Raw genomic sequence first — 18739 nt, 5'->3', positions numbered from 1 at the left:
AATAGCAACCAGTCTGGCAGGGTTGCCTCACACTCCTGTCACAGTGGCACGTCTCATTTGCTAAGTGTCTGGCAGGACCGGACTCTGCAGATGCCACTACCTGACACAAAAACAAGTTGAGAACAGGCAAATCCCTTCAGTGACACAAGTCACCTCCACAGGGAAGCCCTTTTGCCTCTGCTTGTCCAAAGGGAACAACCTGTTCTCATGGAGAGAAGGCAGTCACAGCCCCCTTGATCAGGTCGAAGCTATTTTAAAAACAAACCACCGGGTAGACGCGTGCCCTAGAAAGCATCCCTTTAATTAGGCTCTGGGGGAATCTGTGGCTGCAAGGAAGCACTAGCCACAGCCTGTTCCGCCCACAACAGCCTGAAGTGCTGTGCTCAGGGTGACGTGGCTGCCTGTCACCCCAGCCTGCACACCCAGGCTTGCTCAGATAAGCCAGGAGAGCACGGTTGTAAACAGCAGCACGCGTGCATTCCTTCCACACCACAGGACGGTATTTATAGGGCTGAATGCAGGAAGCTTAGGAAGGGGTGAAGGGCAGCCCTCTCCAACCGCGACCCAGCTCCAAGGGCAGCAGGGCAAGAGCCCAGCTCCACCCTCGCTCCTTGTACAACTCAGCCAGCAAACTCAATAAAACATATTTATTCTGTACATTTATATATAGATGCTTGGGGAACAGGGACAACCCCCAGCATTAGAAAAATTCAAGACAACAAAACAGCAATTATGAAATGAAGAGCATGGCACCAAGAACAGTCATGCCACAGATGGCAGGGATGAGGTGAGAACAGCCATCAGCTATTTCAGAGGTCACAGCACCCCATGCCCGCTTTGGGGCAGAAAACACCAGGGCTGCTGCAAACAGCTGGAATCCCCCCCACACCCAGGCAGCTTTCTTTGTGACCCACTAGCACCAAAGGGAAGAGCCTGCTGCCAGCTGGGGCCTGTCCTTCTTGCAGACATGGGTGAAAGACCATGTCACCATAACACCCAGACCACTGCCAGGATGGGAAGAAAGAGGGATCCTGCTTGAGCAGTGACCCTGAGGCAACAGCTCCTATCTCACTGCTGGGCTGATGGAGAAGCAGCAGAGCTTTCAGCTGGGTCAGCGCTCCCCTCAAGGGAGAGGTCACTACTGAACTGCCTCTGAATCCCTTCATATATACCACCATTTCACCAGCTTCCCCATGCCTCAGTATGCTCTTTGCAGGGTGCAGCCACCACCTCCCACCTGCTAGAGCCAAGCTCAGTGGAGAGCACGGGTTTGCAACATCCAGAGATCAGCACAGGCCCCTCAGCCCTACAGGCACGGCCTGTGCCAGCAGCCCAGAAGCAGAACTTGCTGTCAGCACTTGTTTAGGTGTCCAAGTGCTATCACAGGCCCTCGTCCTTCTCTTCGGTCAGGGCTGGCAGGCCACCATGCCATGCGACAGGGCTGGCTGAAGGCCTGTTGCTCACAGCTGATACATTTGGTTTAACAGTCAACAATAAAACCAAAAGCCTATGTACAGCTATACAGCCCCTGCTGCACCCTCCAGGCTACGAGTGGGCTGGAGTAACAGTCACGCAGGGGAGCTGCAGGACAGCGAGTGGGAGACAAACGTGCTCTACTCTTTGTGCACAGAGTCCTTGCTGGCAACACCAGCTCTCCTCTGACAACAAACCCCAGTGGCAAGGGAAAGAAAAGAAGTCTTTCTCGAGGAGAAACAGAAATAAAATCATGCCACTGTCAAATTGCATCCAAACGATAGAAGTCACCTGGTTCTGTGTCAGTAACACAGCCTGTCCTCCTCACACATTAAGGCAAGCATGTGAGGAGCAAGCTGGGCTGGGCCCTGGAACAACCACACCAAGGAGCCCACTGCAAACCACTGCTGCCGACATGAAGGTGGCAACATCCATGGCAACAACCTGCGTGCGCCAGAGCAGGCCCAGGCCCTGCTCAGCTCCACAGAATGGCCTCCTGCCCAGCTGCTGCAAGGAACAGATGCAAGTGCAAAGTCTGCCTTCACACCGTTATGTCGGGAGGCTGTGCCACTTGGAGCAGCCACAGCTTCCCAGGAGTCAGAAAGCGGGATGCTGAAGGAGTGTGTACATGTCAGTGGGGCACAAAACACTTGTCCAACAGTAAGACACTCAGATTGGAGTAATGCAAAACCAACACACAAATGGACACACAGCAGATTAAAGCCAACCAAGATTAAAACAGTTAAAAAGTGTCCTGAACACATTCTGAGAGGTTCAACCAAGACCCTGCTGTGGGTAGCAGGGCCTCTTCCATCCCCTGCCCAGAGGGGTGTGCTGCAGGATGTCTCAAAAGAGGACTGTCATCAACCCAGTGCTCAGAGAGCAGAAATGGGACCAGATCTTGTGTCAGAGATGGAAAAACATCCCTTCACTGTTAGTCTTCAAGGGTTCTGCTCCTCCCAACCAGTAATTTTCAAACAGTAAACAAAGCCAGAACTTGCCTGCCCAGGTTTACAGGTGCCTCTGATCTATTCTGAAGGAGGGAAGGGTAACAGAAGTTGCAGGCGATGTGGAGAACATGCTTAACTTGCCCCATGTACAGCACTGAATGTGAGAAACTCTCCCAGGCTCCATCTCACAGTGCGGAGGAGGGACTCCCATGCCAGAATGGGACAGCAGCAGCTCCAGGCATCACTGAGAACGCCATGGGAGCTTCCATCCTTCTCCCTGGTTGCTGGTGAGTGGAGATCTTTCTGACCTGGTGGTAGTCAGAAGCTCAGCTGCCCAGGCCCCAGGGACTCCTCCAAGCCGTTTTCTTTGGTGGTGATGGCTTGGAGGTCAGTGACATGCCCAATGCCTTTGGTGACTCCTTCACGGAAAAGCAGCTTGGCTCCAATCTTCAAGTATTCAGGATGCTTGATGAACCTGAAACGGACGACTGCCTTCTCTCCTGTCCGCAGCTTGTCCTGAAGAGAAAAAGGGGAGAGCTTAGACCCATCTACCACACCAATGCATGCAGGTGAGGTGCATGCAGATGCTAAGATGAGGCAAACGAGCAGGTCGCCTCCCTCAGACTGCATGGCTTGAGCGCTTCCCATTATTGTATGTATAAGGGGACACAGGAAGACACAAGCTCTGGAGAATGGAGAGTTCACCTCCCTTCATGGTCTTGCTGTAGTCCATCACGCGGCTTGTTTTGTGAGGAGGGAATTCTTGAACATATTGGGAAGAAAATCAACCAACTGGGCAGGATTAAAGGAATGGAGTGTGCTCCTAGGAACGAACAGGGCTACTCAAGATACCAGCAGCCCCTAGCTTTACTAGAAGGCATGGTGGAATCCCAACAAGCCCCACGGGGAGGTGTATCTTTCTCCCCTTTCCTTGCATGCTTACCTTTCCATGGATCTTCTCTACGATAGCGGTCTGTCGCACATTCCCCACGTGCACCGTCACCTGAAACCCCTTCCGGAAAGTCGTGGCATGGAACAGCAGCACGATCTCGGCTTCAAACACTGAGCAGATGGTGGGGTTCATTTCTGGGCTCACCATGACCATGCCCTGCACAACAACCCAAAGCTCAGACCAGTTAGGGACAGTCCCCTTGCTTCTGAACAGCCCCCAAAAACACAAACACATTTCCACTTTGGGACTTGGGCTTGCATCCCATTCTCAGCCCTGTACTGATCCTACTTCATAGGCTGGCCGTTTCCTCCCCTTCCAGCAACTTTCCTGCAAACATCTCTACTTCATTCCCACCCTACCCATGGGAGATCTCCAGGGAAGCCTCTAGTCCTGCTCACTGGACAAGTGAGGAACCTGGCAAAAGCAGGACTCACCTTACGCAGCAGGGAGCGGTCGAAGGGTCCGAGAGCCAGCGTTGCTGCTTGCCCGGCCCGCAGCACACGGCAGGCTGAGCGGTTGCGTTGGATACTGCACACTTTCAGCCGGAGGAACTTCCCATCGTCAGTGGGACCAACCACCAGGTTCTCCCCTTCTCGGCAGATCCCACTGCCCAGGGCACAAGAGAGGGACAGAGTTCATTAGGAGACAAGGAAGAAATTTCACCCTCCAAGATCAACCTGCACAAACTCCCCAGGGCCAAGGAAGTGAGTGTCCTTGGACTCTTAGCTGGGACCAACTAACAGGGATGCAAAGCTGGTGGAAACAGGGATTTCCTACAGTAGGAGCGAAAGCCACACTATCACGTTTAAGAATACCAGGTATCCCTCAGACAAGGGCCATTCTGGACCCAGGGCTCTGCCACACTGCATTGTTTCTGCTGGAGACACTGCAGTTGATGCCTGTTCTGCATGGATGTGCTGGTAGCCAAACTGCTCTGATCACTCCTGAACACTGCGAGACAGCTGCCTTCTCATGGGGTAGCACGCAGTTAACCTCTGCTTTACTTGCCCCATGTACAGCACTGAATGTGAGATACTCTCCCAGGCTTCAGATCAGAGGACTTGCCCTCTACATTTTCTCCCCCTGCTTGGGGAAAGAAGAAAGCAATGCCTTGGGATCATGGCTAACTTCTGCCAACTCTGGGTCCCAGCATACCTTCCTTCTGCATGCTACAGGTCACATTCCTAATCCAGCAACTTTAGAGCAGACTCTCTGCTTGCCAGCACATGACCAATGGTCCGCTCATGGCACCTCCCAGCACCATGTAGGGCTCTACCCCCACTTGGCTCCGTCATCTGGCAGCAGTCAGGACTGAGCCTTGCACTGCTTCCATCTCCAGCGGGTGACTCTATCCTTGTGGGAACTCCAGCAACCATTCACACCCACTCTTGTCTGCCTGGCCTCACTTACCTCGACAGGGTTCCTCCCACAACAGTTCCCACCTCTGGCACAGTATAAATTTCATCAACCTGCAGCAAGGCAACAAGAATAAGCTGCTCAGACAGCTGTGAAATAGCACTCCAGAATGAGAACAAGGTGCCTGCCCCTTGTGTGGAGGGAGGTGAGTTCTCTGCTGGTCGTAAGACACCATCTTGGAGCTTTCACCAGCTCCCACTACCTTCTGATCAGAGGAACCTCTGCCTTTTAAGTGCCAACCAGAGAAACGATCTTATCCCTGAGATGGGCATCCCTTGGTTAGGACAGAGCCGAGCCGAACAGGCTTTTTTCGAGGAGCTTGTCCTTTCTTTACTTTAATGTCTCCCGATAGCCCAGGAGTTCACCACGTCCCTCCCACAGTGTCTAGAGCCCCAGATGTTTGTCACACATCACAGCAAGGAGTGCGGTACCAGAACTGGAAACAATCTACCCTTACACACCTGAAACTCTGTCAGTTGCTGCATTAGTTCTTCCTGCTCTTTACTGTTGGTCAGTGGAGGGAGGATGTTGAGGAAGACTTTTAAGAGATCCAGGTTCTCCCCAGAAACGCTGGACAGTGTGAAGATTGGGGTGATGCTGTCAGACACAAACAGACAGGAATAAGCAGAAGGCCAGAGCGCAGCTGCAGTGTGATTCTGAATCTACTGAGTCTAGCAAGAGGACAGAGACTACAGCGATAAATGGCCAGAGCAGGAGGGCACATGGGCTAAGTACAGGTCTGCAGTAACCCCTGCCTCAATGGTTGGTTGAGACACCAATCCCCTGCCAGCCCACACTTCTGTCATGGAGAAGTAACTCCAGTGCAGCCTCGGGCACCTTCTGCTCCCAGAGCCCAGAAAAAGGCCTGGGAGGGGAAAATGCCTTCTTGGGGAATGCAAAGGTAGGAAACTTGATAAGGAGCAGAGATGTTCAAGATGCAGTCACCTCCCCCGTGGTCACCCTTCCCCAGCTCCACACAGCAGCCCAGTCAGAATTGTCTGCTCCCAGCAAAAGAAAGAAATTGTCCCTTACTTGGGAGACTGTGCAAACTGCTGTGCTGCTGTAACAGCATCATCATCTGAGTTCACAAGCAGGGGGAGCTTGTTGCAGCCTGGCTGCTTCAGGATTCGCTCCAGCTGCTTCACTGTCCGTTCCACGGTGGCTTTCGAACACAAGTCAACTTTGCTGATGACAATGAAGAAGGGGACCTTGAGGGCCATGGCCAAGCCCAAGTGCTCTCGCGTTGTGCCTGCTACAGGAGACAAGAGAGAGCGCAGGTGCAGTAGCAGTCACCACTGTTGCTTGTCTCCTGGCTCTCCCACAGGCCCACTGTAGAAATTTCACTTAACTGCTTAGTTCATCAGGCAATGAAAAAGCAAAATTATTCTTTTAAACAAAACCAAACATCAGTCCAGAAAAATAAAAAACACCACGAATTTTTGTGACTGATCTGTTTGCTTCGGAAAGATGTAGTAGTTTTCATTCTTGGGCTGAAGTTTGCCAGAAAACAGCCACAAAAATGTCAAGGAAAATTGTGGGGAAACTCCAGCTGCCTTTTTACAAGGCTTCAGGATTCCACACGCCTAAGAATATGTCAAAGTTGTTTTTTTTTTCTGACAAGCACAGCCTCGAGTTCCAAACAAAGCCTCTCTGTCCAGGGTACAGTTTAATGTGGTCTACAGCTGGTAAGAGGATCCCAGCTCGGCTCCCCTCCCAGGCATGGGCTTACAAGAAATCAGTAGAGGCTTCCAGACTAATATTTTTTTCTGACAACTGTTCCCAGCTAACAAGGACCCACTCCCCCCATTCTCCATTTCTCTTAACACACTGCTGTCAATCCATGCAGGCAAGGCAACACTCACCAATGCCTGTGTTGGCACTAACCACCAGCATAGCAAAGTCCGGGCAGTAGCTGGTGAGGCCAAAGATGGTTGTTTTCAGATACTTGTGGTGGCCAGCCAGGTCAATGAAAGTGATCATTTTGGAAGAACTCTCACAGATCTCTTCTGCTGTTCGGGAGTCACTGTAATTGACCACCTAAGGAACATAAGGACTTGGTGAGAGAAGGAGCCCCAGCAGGCAAGTGAAGAAAACCCAGCTCTTATCTATCCACTTTGACCTCAGAATTAGTGAGGAGAGATCATTCACCATGGGTGCAAGAAACAACATCTGTTGCAAATGGACAAGTAGCACTCAGGTTGAGCTAAAGGGACACAGAGCTATGCCACCTCTCTTTCCTCATGTCCCACTCACAGTTGTAACAGGAGGGTAGTCCTGTTCTCCTCCAGCCTTCCGAGTTCAGCAGCCCACTCTCTCACCTCTCCTTTGCTGTTGAAGCCGAGGATCTCAAAGCTGATGCTTGATGTTCTTCCCGACTGGATTTCATGGAGATGCCGGAAGAGGTTGAGGCGTGCTCTGCCCCGCCCGTTGTCCAGCTCTCCTTGCGTCAGGACACCCAACAGGGTTGACTTCCCTGAGTCCACATTCCCCAGCACAGCTACTCGCAGGTCTAAGAACTACAGGAAGAAGAACAGAGAAATCATGAAACTTAACCGTTGCTGTGCCAGGTGCCTGGCAGCGGATATGTGCCTCAGGGAGCTTCCCTCCACGATGGACACCGTGTGGTGTAATCTTGCTCAAATTCTGCTCCTGCTTCCAGCAAGCCACTGCTGAGGAGTTGTGAGACACTCTCTAGAGTTGTGATGTGATACATCAGGCTTTGATATCACAAAAAAGGTCATCTGCTGCAGCAGGAACTCTAAATTCTTCTGTGTTTGCACACTGGCCTGCATCAGAACTGTTGCCATAGAAGAGAAATAATTTCTCACCTCTGATCCAGGCCATATCCCCTACTGGTATCTGCCTCAACCGCAATCTTGGAGATGAAAAGCATTATCATCAAGCCTCCCTCTGGCAGCTCTTTAAAGCATCTGCTATGGGCCAATCTATGACAAATAGCTTCTAGGGTTTGGGCTCCCATCCCAAAAAGAAGCTGCTTGTATGAAGCCCCTAAGTCTCCAGCAGGAGAGGACGGCCAAGTTGCAGGTCCCTACCTGCTGGTTGTCAGGCACCTTTCGGACAAGCACCTCCGTTATCTTCCTTGGAACGTCGCTGTCATAATCGACCTCCCTCTCTCGCAGCACCGTAATGTCAGCCCCAACCCTGCCACGAACACGAAAGGAAGGAGTGAGACACACCTGCACTCTGCAGCTTTTGTACCTCTAGAATCACAGCTGGCAAAGTGAATGGGACGAAAGCTGGGGATAGCAGGGAAGGAGCCTCAAGCTTCCAGCCAAAAGCCCTGTAACTGCCTTCGTATTTCCAGAGCCATATGATGAGGGAATTTCAGTCATACAGGGGCTTTGTAGAATGGAGCCACCAGCTCCTCAGGGGACTCCTGGGGCTGAGCCTCTCTACTCGAGGCTGTTTACGCCTGCGGGTCCTGCAGATGAAAGGGAACACGTACTTCTCTGCCATACGGCGCAGTGTCTTGAGTGAGGCACGCATCTCCTCCTCTGAGAGGCCCACCAGCAGCCCATTGTCCTCCACGCCGATCTGATAGACAGCCTCACCTCGGCCTTCCTGTAGTCGCCACTTCATCTGTGTCACCAGGTGCTCAAAGCGATATTGCGAGGGATTCACTAGCTTTAGCTGTTTAACGGAGGGGGTAGTTACAGTCACAGCCTGGATGCAGAAGGAATCCCATTGCCCAAGCCAGCAACTCCCTAACCCAACACCATCAAGCAATGCCCCGAACTCTGACCCACCACTAGAAAACATAGCCCATGTTAGGGTCTGCACAGAAGCCACAGGACAGGCGAGAAAGAGTTTCACAAAGGTGCATACATATGGTAGCAGAACTTTCCTGCATCTTGCCAAAGGGATCTGTACCCTGCCTGCTGTGGGGGTAAAGACAGCACTGTGGGACCTATCTGTGACACAGGAGCCAAGTAAGTGCAAATAGCAGAACAGCCACAAGAAAGTGTCAAATTATTATCAGGGACACCTGCAGCTCACTCTCAAAAGGAAGAAGATTTCAGGAAAAACACAGTGGGTCTCATCTCCTAAAACAGTTTCCTAAAAATGAGCACTGAGATCAAACTCTTCCAGCTCAGCTCACTGGGTATTGCTAGGCACAAAACCAGAAGATGACTGATAGTTCCTTAGTACAGTGTTCACTTTTCTGTCCCTTCCTTGGACATGTTCCCCATATGTTGTCTTTGGTGAAGCTACTCACTGCAAAATAACCCTCTGGGAGGAAGACCTCAAAAGGCTCACCTTGTACTCGATGTTCCCATCTTCTGCCTGGTAAGAGAATGAAACAAGACAGAAAGGTTAGATGCTGTGCCAGCAGGGACTTCTATAGGCATCAGCTGCCTGGATATTCTGAAGCTCTTGCTGACAGTTTCAGAGAGAGGGAAAAAGGCAGAAATATACTGTGTTAGGTCATAGCCTCTTCGGCCATTCATTCCTACACTCAACTGGAACTTACTTTAGGTTTGTTTCTCATGTTTGCATCCCACATGATGAAAACTACAGGATAAAACTAGAGAGTGACACAGGGGGTAATACTGCTTTTGGGGGATATTTTTACTGCCAATAAAGAATAGGGCCAGTCTAACAGTCAGAGAGAGACTTCCAGTTTCAAAATGCACTGGCCAGCAGATAATTAACAGCCTACCCCCTCACCCATCCATGACCCACACTGCCACCCACAGCATCCCATCCCCACCCTATCCAGCAGCTTCCATCTGCCCAATGTGCACAGAAACAGGGGACTGGGGACAAAAGCCACCGTCTCCTCTCCTGCACACTGATACCCTCCCTCACTCAATTATTTTTTCATTGACTGCTTCTCCTATCCTCGCATATCTTATTTCTGCAAGAGAGAAGGACTACAGACATAAGGAAGCATGCTACTGACTTTTTTGCAGTACAGCAAGTTGGTCACTGGCCTGGCAGTTCGGGAGAACCAGACCTGATCTTGACTGTCTGCGCACAACGTGCTCAGGGGAACTTTCCCAGCAAGCGCTGGAGCCAGAAAGAATTGTCACAGTCTAAACCAGAAAGGCTCAGGTACTCATCAAGTCCACTCCAGCTACAACAGGCTCCACCTTCTGAAGAGAACGTATTGTCAATATTGAAGTAACTTTCCCACTGATTTGGTCGAAGGACCACTGAGAAAGGGCTGGAGCGTGCAGGAGGCCAGGTTCTCTGGCAGACTGAACTGAGCTGCCAACACTAAGCACTTCCTTTTCCTCTGGACATCGATTTGCATGTCAGGAGAGGCAATAGGCCTCTCCTTGCCTTCTAGCTCAGCTCCTAACCACAGCGGTGCTTATGGTGGCAAAAGGCCAAGAGAGGGAAGTTCTGAACTGTCAGCTCAGCTCTTGAGCAGCGGAGCTACGCAGCGAGAAAATCGTACTTGAGGAAGGTTTGCCTCTCTCACCATCTACCAGCTTTCCAGCTCTAAGGAAAACATTGCATTCACATACTGTGCTGTCCTCTAAATAAGGGGGTGGGTCTCTTTCAAGGCAGCTGAGACTAGAAAAGCAACAAGCCCAGACTTGCTGGGCCACATACTGCATAGGGTAGCCAGGGACAGGAAGCTGTGCTGAAACCACAGGGGGCTGTCCAGCCTCTAGCTGAAAGGACCAAAGCATAAACTGCGGCTGCAGGGGACAATCCTGCCCGTGGAGAAGATCTAACAGTAGCAAAGCGCTGTTCTTCCTTCTTGCCAAGAGTCACAGCCCTACCTCGTGGAGGAATTGTTCCCTCCCAGTGCAGGCTTATATATATTTTACAGAAAGCTCACTGAGTGGGGCCAAGCAATCGACGCTGGGGCAATGTAATGCTCCCCACAGCAGCAGTCCTGTTAGTGTGGTTCCAGCTGCCTGAACTAACACACCCACTTACTACCAATGCCATTATTTCTTTCTGCAAGAGACAAGTGCCTCACACTCTGTCAATACCGTTTGCCTCTCCATGTAAGAAAACAGTTGCCAAATTAGCTGGGAAGGTAGACACTAGAACCTACTGAGCAATGTCTATGAGTTTGGCAGCTGCAAAGGGACTTAGACCCACTAGGTCCGCTCTTAGGGAAAGATGCGAACAGGATGCTCAGGACTGCGAGTTGAGCAAAGCTATTTAGTTCCCAGACAGCAAAGCACCTACAGACTGATGCCAGGCAGCCAGATACTATGAACAAGACAGGATTTGGTGGACCACACAGGGAGCTCGCTGGCACTGGGGGCACGAGCACTGCGCGCCGCCACGTCAAGCCCCGGAGGAGAGAGCAGGGCAGGGGCCAGGAGGGCACACTGCTCTCCGGGCTGGGGCTGCCTGCTGCAGGACGGCCCACAAGGCTGCCAGCCCGACCCTGGCACGACCCCGCAACACCACCGCCGCGACCCTCGGCCGACCCTCTCCAGAAGCTGCCTCCAGCCTGACCCACGACCACACCTGACAGGGTCCAGCTCTGCCGCGGGGCCACAAGGCCGCGTCGCACCGAGCCGCCTGGGGGGCCGCCCCTCGCCCCCTCCAGCCCCGCAGCGGCGGCGCCCCCAGCCCCCGTGCCCAGCCCAGCCCAGCCCAGTCCTGACAGGAGCGGCGCGGGCCCCGCGGCGCCAGGCCCCGGGGCAAGGGAGCCCCCTCTGCGGCTGACGGGACGCGGCGGCCGTCGGTCCGGCCGGGGGACACTCACCTCGGGCGGCAGGTACGGCGGGTTGTTGGCCTTCCCCCCCCGGCTCCGCCCGTTCTTCTTCTTCGCCTTAGAGCCGCCGCCGGGCGTGGCCCCTCCACGCCCGCGCAGCGCCCCGCCCGCCCCGCCGCCCGCCGGCCGGCAGCAGCCCCCAAACAGCTCCGACACCCGCGAGTCCATGGCGGCCGGCGCGGCCCCGCCGCCCCGGTGCGGCGTCCGCTCCTCGTCCGGGCTCCCTGTCCGGGCTCCCTGTCCGGGCTCCCCGCCCCGGCCCCACCCCCGCCCGTCCCCCCCCGGCCCCGGCCCCGGCCCCGGCCCCGGCCCCGCCGCCCCGGCGTCGGCAAGCGCCGCGCGGCGCCACGGGAAACTGAGTCCTGCCCGCCGCCCACCTACAGCTCCCGGCGTGCCCCGCGCCCCGCCCTCGCTCCCTCACGGGCTCCCTCCGCGGGGGCCGATGGGAGTTGGAGTCCGAGGGAGGCGGCACCGCCTGGCGCCCGCAGCGAGCAGCGCGCGGGCTGCCCCCGCTCCCACGGCCGTGCCCTCCGGGACGTGCCGCTGCCCGCGGCTTATCCCTTGGGCAGTTCACGGGCTTTGCGGCGGGGCAGAGCCCCGGGTGTCTCCCGTTCAGTGACAGCGGGCTATCGGCAGCCGTTCTGAGTGGCGTCGGGGAGCCGAAACGTTTCTGAAGGCGTTTGGCATTGGAGGTACCTCGTAACTACACAGCCGCAGCAGCCCAGCGCGGCGCTACCCCAAAAGCGCCTGAAGCTCCTGCCGAGGGAGGGTAACAGCAAAACACCCTCCTGCTGTGCACCACATCTCCTCACCGAGCGCTTTGCCAGTCTCTGATACCACCGCCACCAAGCCTCGTCTTTCTCTGCCGCATCCCTTGGGGAGGGAGGCGCTTGATTAGCGTCTGTAAAACTTGTGCACTCTTCGGCGCTTTTAACGGGCAGCCAAGGTTGCTGTAAAGTAACCTCGGGAGAACAACACTCAAACCATTGCAGAAAGTCAACATCTTGAAGGGCTATACCATCCCCCGACCCATATATCTGGCTGACCAAGCTGATGTGGAAACTACATACCTCGAAAACCTCGACCTGACCATAAGATCGACAGTCAAGGAATGGCTACACCTACCCTCGAGCACTTGCGATGCCATCATATATTCCAGCACAAAAGATGGAGGCCTGGGGCTAACGAGAATGACGGGACTAACTCCCAGTATACGGGCACGAAGATTGCACAGACTAGCTCAATCTTCAGATGAAATAATCAGAACCATTGTGAAGGACGAGAACATCGAGAAAGACTTCAAACGATTATGGGTAACAGCCGGCAGTGATAAGGAGAAGATGCCATCTATATGGGACGCCAGGACAAGTGTGATGCTGCAGGACGACAGCGGCGTGGAAGAAGATCAATCGGAGTGGGAACTACCTGCACCAAAGACAATATATCCGAGACCTTGTAATTGGCGCAAACGAGAGTTCAGTAACTGGACCCAACTACAATCCCAGGGCCGAGGTATCTCCAACTTTGAAAGGGATAAAATCAGTAATAGCTTGATAGAATACTCCAAGGGCATTCCTCACAGAAATCTGCTCACAGCACTACAACTAAGGGCTAACGTATATCCTACGAGAGAGTTTCTTGAGAGGGGCAGGCAAGTTTCTCAGATAAAATCCTGCTGACGTTGTCAGGCGGAGAACGAATCTAGCACACATGTAATTGGCTACTGCCCGGGGGTACAAGGGGCGAGAATAAAAAGGCATAACCAAATATGTGAGTTACTAATTGGCGAAGCGAAAAAGAAAGATTGGCTAACCTTTCAAGAACCCTTAATAAGGGACGAGAAAGGAGAATTGTTTAAACCTGATATAATATTTGTCAAAGAAACAGAGGTGTATGTAGTTGATGTCACAATTTGGTATGAAAGTAAACCGACATCTCTAAAAGATGCCACGGCAGAAAAAAGTTAACAAGTACAAACATTTAACCGACGAGATACAGGAGTTGACTAATGCTAGCACAATCAAATACGTGGGTTTCCCACTGGGAGCAAGGGGGAAATGGCACGAGGGCAATTATGAATTACTTGAAAACCTTGGGCTTTTGAGAACCCAACAGGACAAGGTCACACGGCGACTGTCAGACAGGGTTCTGTTCACCTCAGTGGACATTGTCCACATGTTTGCAGGGAAGGCGCGCTTTAACATAAGTTATCTCGCGCTATTTATGTATTGCACTATTATTTATGTATTTATTGCATGTTTCACTGTTTCACTTTTGTTGTACATATTCTAACTTTAATTAAACGGGACGAATTGGGAACTCGTGATGATTACAAATATCATGACGCTGTCACATTTACCAACTATGACGATGGGTGGACGGGCCACCTGTACTTTACCCGGAATAGGTGCATGTACCCTGTACATGTTCGATAAATAACCTCGACCGCCGTCAACACCGGGGAGCGGCTGCTCCCGCCACCCCCCGGCAGCGACCGCCCTCACCTCGCCGTATTTTGGAGGCTGCACCCAATGGGGCTGCGGCCACGTTGTTTCCAAACACGGCAGCTCCCACTCGCTGCGCGCTCCCCGCCTCCGCCTCCCTGCTGCGGGCGGGGCAAAGCCCGCCGCAGGCCAGGGGAGGTCCTCTGCGGGGAGGCCGGAGCTAACAGGGCTGCCAGGGGGAGGCGGAGGGAGCTCAGCCGCTTGGGGGCGGCCGCCGGGGCTTTGCCCGCTCCCTGCCGCGCACCTTGCCGAGGTGCTCTGGTGGCCCCAGCGCGGGTCGGAGGGAACCCCCCGGCTGAGCTGTTTCCCAGGGCCCCCAGGGCAGCCCTGCAAGGACGCGGCCGGAGCTCGCGGCGCCCGCGGCCGCGCTGGGGCACCCGGGCCCACCCGAGCCCCCGCGGGGCCTCCTCAGCGCGGGGGTCGCCAGCCCCGCCGAGCGCCCCGCGCGACTGCCAAGCCCCGGGCACGAGAAGCGGGCCGGCCCGCTCTGCTTGCGCCGCCCACGGGCCCTCCTCGGCAGGGCCGGGCCGGGCCGGGCCGGGCACCTCCGCGCCGACCGCCCTCACCAAACATGGCGCCTGCGCGCCCGGGAGCCGCGCGGGGCGGGCGTTCCACCGCTCCCATGACGCCCCGCGGCGGCGGCCGTTTAAATCCCGCCCGGTCGCCAGTTAGAAAATGGCGGCTCTCGGTGTGTCGGCTGCTCCCGCTTTCGCTCCCGCCCGAGCGACCTCTCCTACGTCCCCGCTCCTCACCCCCGCTGAGGCACCGCCGGCCCTGGGTGATGGCGGGATGAGGCCCTGGCAGAGCGGGCCGGCGGCGGCCAGCTCTTCGGTGTCCGTGGTGTTCCCGGGCGCCGTGAGCCGGGAGAGCTGCTGCCGCTTCGCCTGCGAGCTCCTCAAGCACGTCCTGCACCAGCGGCACCAGCTCCCGCTCCCCTACGAGCAGCTCGCCTACTTCTGCCGGCGGGCAGCGCGGGTGAGGGGGCCGTGGTGGCGCGGGGGGGCGGCCGGGAGGGGCCCCGGGGCCCCGGGGCGGCCCTGCCGGAGAGGCTGCGGCGCTGGAGTTTTGCCTGGCAGCTCCATATTCTCGGTCGGTAACTCGTGTTTTAGTGTGTCAGCTGCTTCCAAAGTGAAGCGCTCGTTGTAGCTGCAGCCTGAAATGGTACCACAACTTCATTTAAAAAAAAAAACCCCAAGGCTTTAGTTTGGGCGGTTAAAGGTCTCAACAGGTTCTGTTTCTCTCTTGTATTGGCTTCTGCTCAAAGCATGTTACTGTTTTGTTTGTTGCTCAAGGAGCTCTAAGAAAAGGGCTGTTTTTTTTAAACCTGAAGTGGATTTGAAGTGATAGCTGATGTTTAAAGGATGAGGTTTCTAATTCTTGTGGGAATTCATCAGTGGTGTGATTCGGGTTCAATCTGAGCAGCTATAGAGCAGGCTTTTGTGTTCCTCTTGGATATCCTGACTCTATATGTGGGTACCTATATCTCTTAAAAGGAGCCTAGAGGCCTTTGAACCTTCCTTAACTTTCAGGGCTGGGATGGGCCATGCTTTCTGAAGAGTGCATTAGGACTAATATGTCCTAATAACAAAATGTACTAGTCTCTTCTTGTTTTGTTTTCCAGGATGGAGATGTGATTAAGAAGGCTCCCTCCATGGACCTGGCAAGCAAGAAGTGCCAGCAGGTGCTGCTGGAGCTGGAGGGAGTGCTGCAGCACTTGGAAGTAATGTTTAGTTTGACAGCGGTACCCCGGGTTCTTATTCTACTGGGAGGCAATGTCGTGAGCCCCAGGGAGGTCTATGAGCTCAACTTGGAGGGTATCTGTGAGGGCAGTGCCGAGGAGAGCCTGAAAACTGCACCCTGCGTTCGCAAGCTCTTCCACTCGCTCTTTGTTGCGGATGTCTTCAGCGACCTTAAGGTTCTCCCTGTCACGGGCACTGTTGTTATGCTCCAGGGACACCGCGACTGTGGTGTTGATTGGTTCCGGCCCAAGCTCAACTATAAAGCGCCGACCCGAGGGAGGAAACTAACTGTCAACTTGTCCTGTGACGGAGACATCAGCCTCAGTGCCTCGCCTCCTCTGCATGTGACTTCTCCTTGGGAGGACTACGTATGGTTTCAAGCACCCGTGACGCTCAAAGGCTTTCGTGAATGACGTGGGCTCTGTAGAACTTTTGGGGGAATATTGATTAAAAGTTTGTTGCTGCTTTAAGTGATAAGAACTTTGTCAAACGGAGCCGCGTATTCTTGTGTGCCTGGATCTCTTTGCCAGGGCATCTGCTGCCTTCGTGTAGCTGGGCTGTGTTCATCTGTCTTCATCTCCTGAGTTATTGTTGTTGAAGGCAAATACCCTTTAAGGGACAGTTGCACACAGATGCAGTGATTCTTTAGGGACCCGAGTTGTGGCACAGGAGATGAATTAGTGCGCTGGGAGTAAAACTTCCCTGCCTCATAATTACTGAGCTGGCAAATACTGGATAGAGTCTTCTCTCTCCAGAGTTCTAATGGGGCCGTTTCTCTGGTAATAATGACTACATTAGCTGATTGTTTGGGACTCTAGATAATGTATGTGATTATTAATCCTCTGGGCCTTTACCTCTTAGAAGTCTTAGAGTCTTAGGCTCTGTTTCTGACATGTGAAGAAGAGGTGAGGGGAGTGTGATCAAGTTCAGCACTATCTTTAGGTGACAAATTCCTGTTCTAAGTCCCAATGTATTGCTTGGGAGTAGAACTTGAGCCCTTTTTTCTGGCCTGGTGTCTAGTCCAGAATGGGACAGGGAGGGAGGGAAACCCTTGGAGCACAGTGTGTCAGAGCTAGCTGTCTGCTGGAGTTACCTTCAGTCAGCTGCACGCGTATCTGTAATGTGATGAGCTTAACAGCTCCAAACAGCTCTATCTGATTTGAAGAGAAACTCGAGGCTACTGGTAGTGAGGTTGCTTGCAGTTTCTTGCTAGCAAAGCTTGCATGATGGGGTGGTAAAAATCCTGTGAAAGGAGGGTGAAGATTGAAGTAACCCTCTGCACTTGGTGCCTGTTTTAACTTTGACCTTTTGGAGTGGAATGAGATGATAGAAGTAGGAGGAAACTAAGTGGATAGTTTTGAGCTTGGAGAACACCAGGAGCCCTCTCTCTGCCTCATTGTCCCTGAACAAATGTTTACAATGTGTCGGAAGTGCTAAAGCTGCTCTAGGGGAAAAACTGCTAGAAGGAAGCAAGCTGCCTTGTGTGCAGCTGCCCACTTGAATATGGAATGGCAGGTCTCTCGAATTCGATGTAACTTGAACGTGGGCGTGTTTGTGCTCAGGGACCAAAAGCCTTTGCGCTTCCACCAAAGCTGCTTGTAGTGCATATGTAAGAATGCTGGCCCTCAAGTATTTAAAGAAGCTCTTGAACAGAAGCCTTAGTTCTGAGGAACAAGGGGCCAGTTCCTTTCTACTCTCTTCCCCAAATGAGTGCAATGTTAGTGCATTAACCTGTTACATGCTCTGTTATACTTGAACTATGAATGCAGCAAGGATATGGTGCCGGGAATGAAAGAAGACAAGATGTGTGTGTGGTGGTTTTTTTTTTCTTATGAAGACTTTTAGAGCTTCAAAAGAAATTGCTGGCTTCTGTATGTGATTACATTGGATTTATTTAATCCCTCCAAGTAAAGGTTCTGCTGGCGGCAGAACAGCTTGCTTCCATTGCATGTATGTATCTAAAGGGCAGGTTCACAGCTGTTCCACCTTTCTGACAAAGTGCATGATGTCTTGTGCCAGAAGCTTTGGTTCCTCAAAGGCAGCAAAATGCCCTCCACGTGGCATGTAAGAGTAGGTGATGATGTTCTTGAAGATCTCCTTTGCCCAGGCACGTGGTGTATGTGCCAGCTCCTGAGGAAAAGCTGCAATCCCTGTGGGAAGGTATACGCCAACCCTAGAAGACATTAGTTAACTGCATTTTGGAAAGAAGTCCTGGGTGGGTAAAGTCTATAACAACCTTCTGACTCTGGTAACTGCCACAGTCAGCTGGAGAAGTTTCACCAGAGCAACACATTTTGTGGTCTGTACTCTGCTGAAGAGCTTCACTTGTATTTGGATCTCATAGAATGGTTTGGGTGGGGAGGGACCTTAAAGATCATCTAGTTCCACCCCCGCTGCCATGGGCAGGGACACCTTCCGCTAGACCTGCTGGCCACGCTGCTTTTCAGGACTCCTGGAGTTTCAGAATGTTCTACCCAAAGATGTGTAAAGTAGAGCCAACTTTGCACACAGGTTGTCCTGGTTTCATTGGGATTTGGTTTCAGTTTGTGGCCAGCCATGGTGATCAGGGCCCTTAGCAGTTAAATCCAGGGCAGCTGACCCAGGCTGGCCCACAGGTGTATTCTGTACCATTGACACCAGGCTCACTATAAAAGGGAGGGCTTGGGGGGAAGAGGGGGGGCTCTTCCTGCTCTCCTTGCTTCTCCCCTCCCTCTTTTTCAACAACTGTGATTCCTGGAGAAACTTGCTGGTGCTCTATAGGTAAGTATAATTTTGTCTCCTGTGTGTTGTCATTTATATTAATTTCTTTATTTCATTAAATCTGTTTCACTTCAACTCACAAGTCTCCCTCCTTTTCCCAGTTCCCTCCCTTGTTTGGGGCAGGGACATTGGGGGATAGAAAAACTGTTTGCTGTTTAGCCCTGGGTGCAGACTAAAGGAGGGCAGCTTATTTGGCGCCCAACGTAAACAGATCACCTGGGGGAACCATAAGC

The 18739-nt window shown here is 53.2% G+C and overlaps 2 protein-coding genes across 2 annotated transcripts; one reads left to right on the top strand and one right to left on the bottom strand.

The window, feature by feature from the left end:
• Positions 1–632: 632 nt before the first annotated feature.
• Positions 633–11759, bottom strand: GTPBP2 (GTP binding protein 2). The gene is made up of 12 exons (XM_068411698.1): positions 11495–11759; positions 9070–9096; positions 8258–8442; positions 7845–7953; positions 7110–7307; positions 6654–6828; positions 5824–6043; positions 5253–5388; positions 4786–4844; positions 3810–3981; positions 3367–3531; positions 633–2939 (listed from the first exon to the last, which is right to left on the bottom strand). Exons 1-12 carry the CDS (start codon positions 11669–11671, stop codon positions 2742–2744), a joined length of 1821 nt encoding a protein of 606 aa, XP_068267799.1. The 5' UTR covers positions 11672–11759; the 3' UTR covers positions 633–2741.
• Positions 11760–14629: 2870 nt separating this feature from the next.
• LOC137668878 (MAD2L1-binding protein-like) lies at positions 14630–16583 on the top strand. The gene is given in 3 exon segments (XM_068410698.1): positions 14630–14675; positions 14678–14982; positions 15629–16583. Coding segments are annotated over 3 exon segments (882 nt in total). The 3' UTR covers positions 16160–16583.
• Positions 16584–18739: the final 2156 nt, after the last annotated feature.

This window comes from Nyctibius grandis, chromosome 1 (assembly GCF_013368605.1).
Source record: "Nyctibius grandis isolate bNycGra1 chromosome 1, bNycGra1.pri, whole genome shotgun sequence".
Classification (NCBI taxonomy): Eukaryota; Metazoa; Chordata; class Aves; order Nyctibiiformes; family Nyctibiidae; genus Nyctibius; species Nyctibius grandis.
This window is presented reverse-complemented; position numbering and strand designations above follow the sequence as displayed.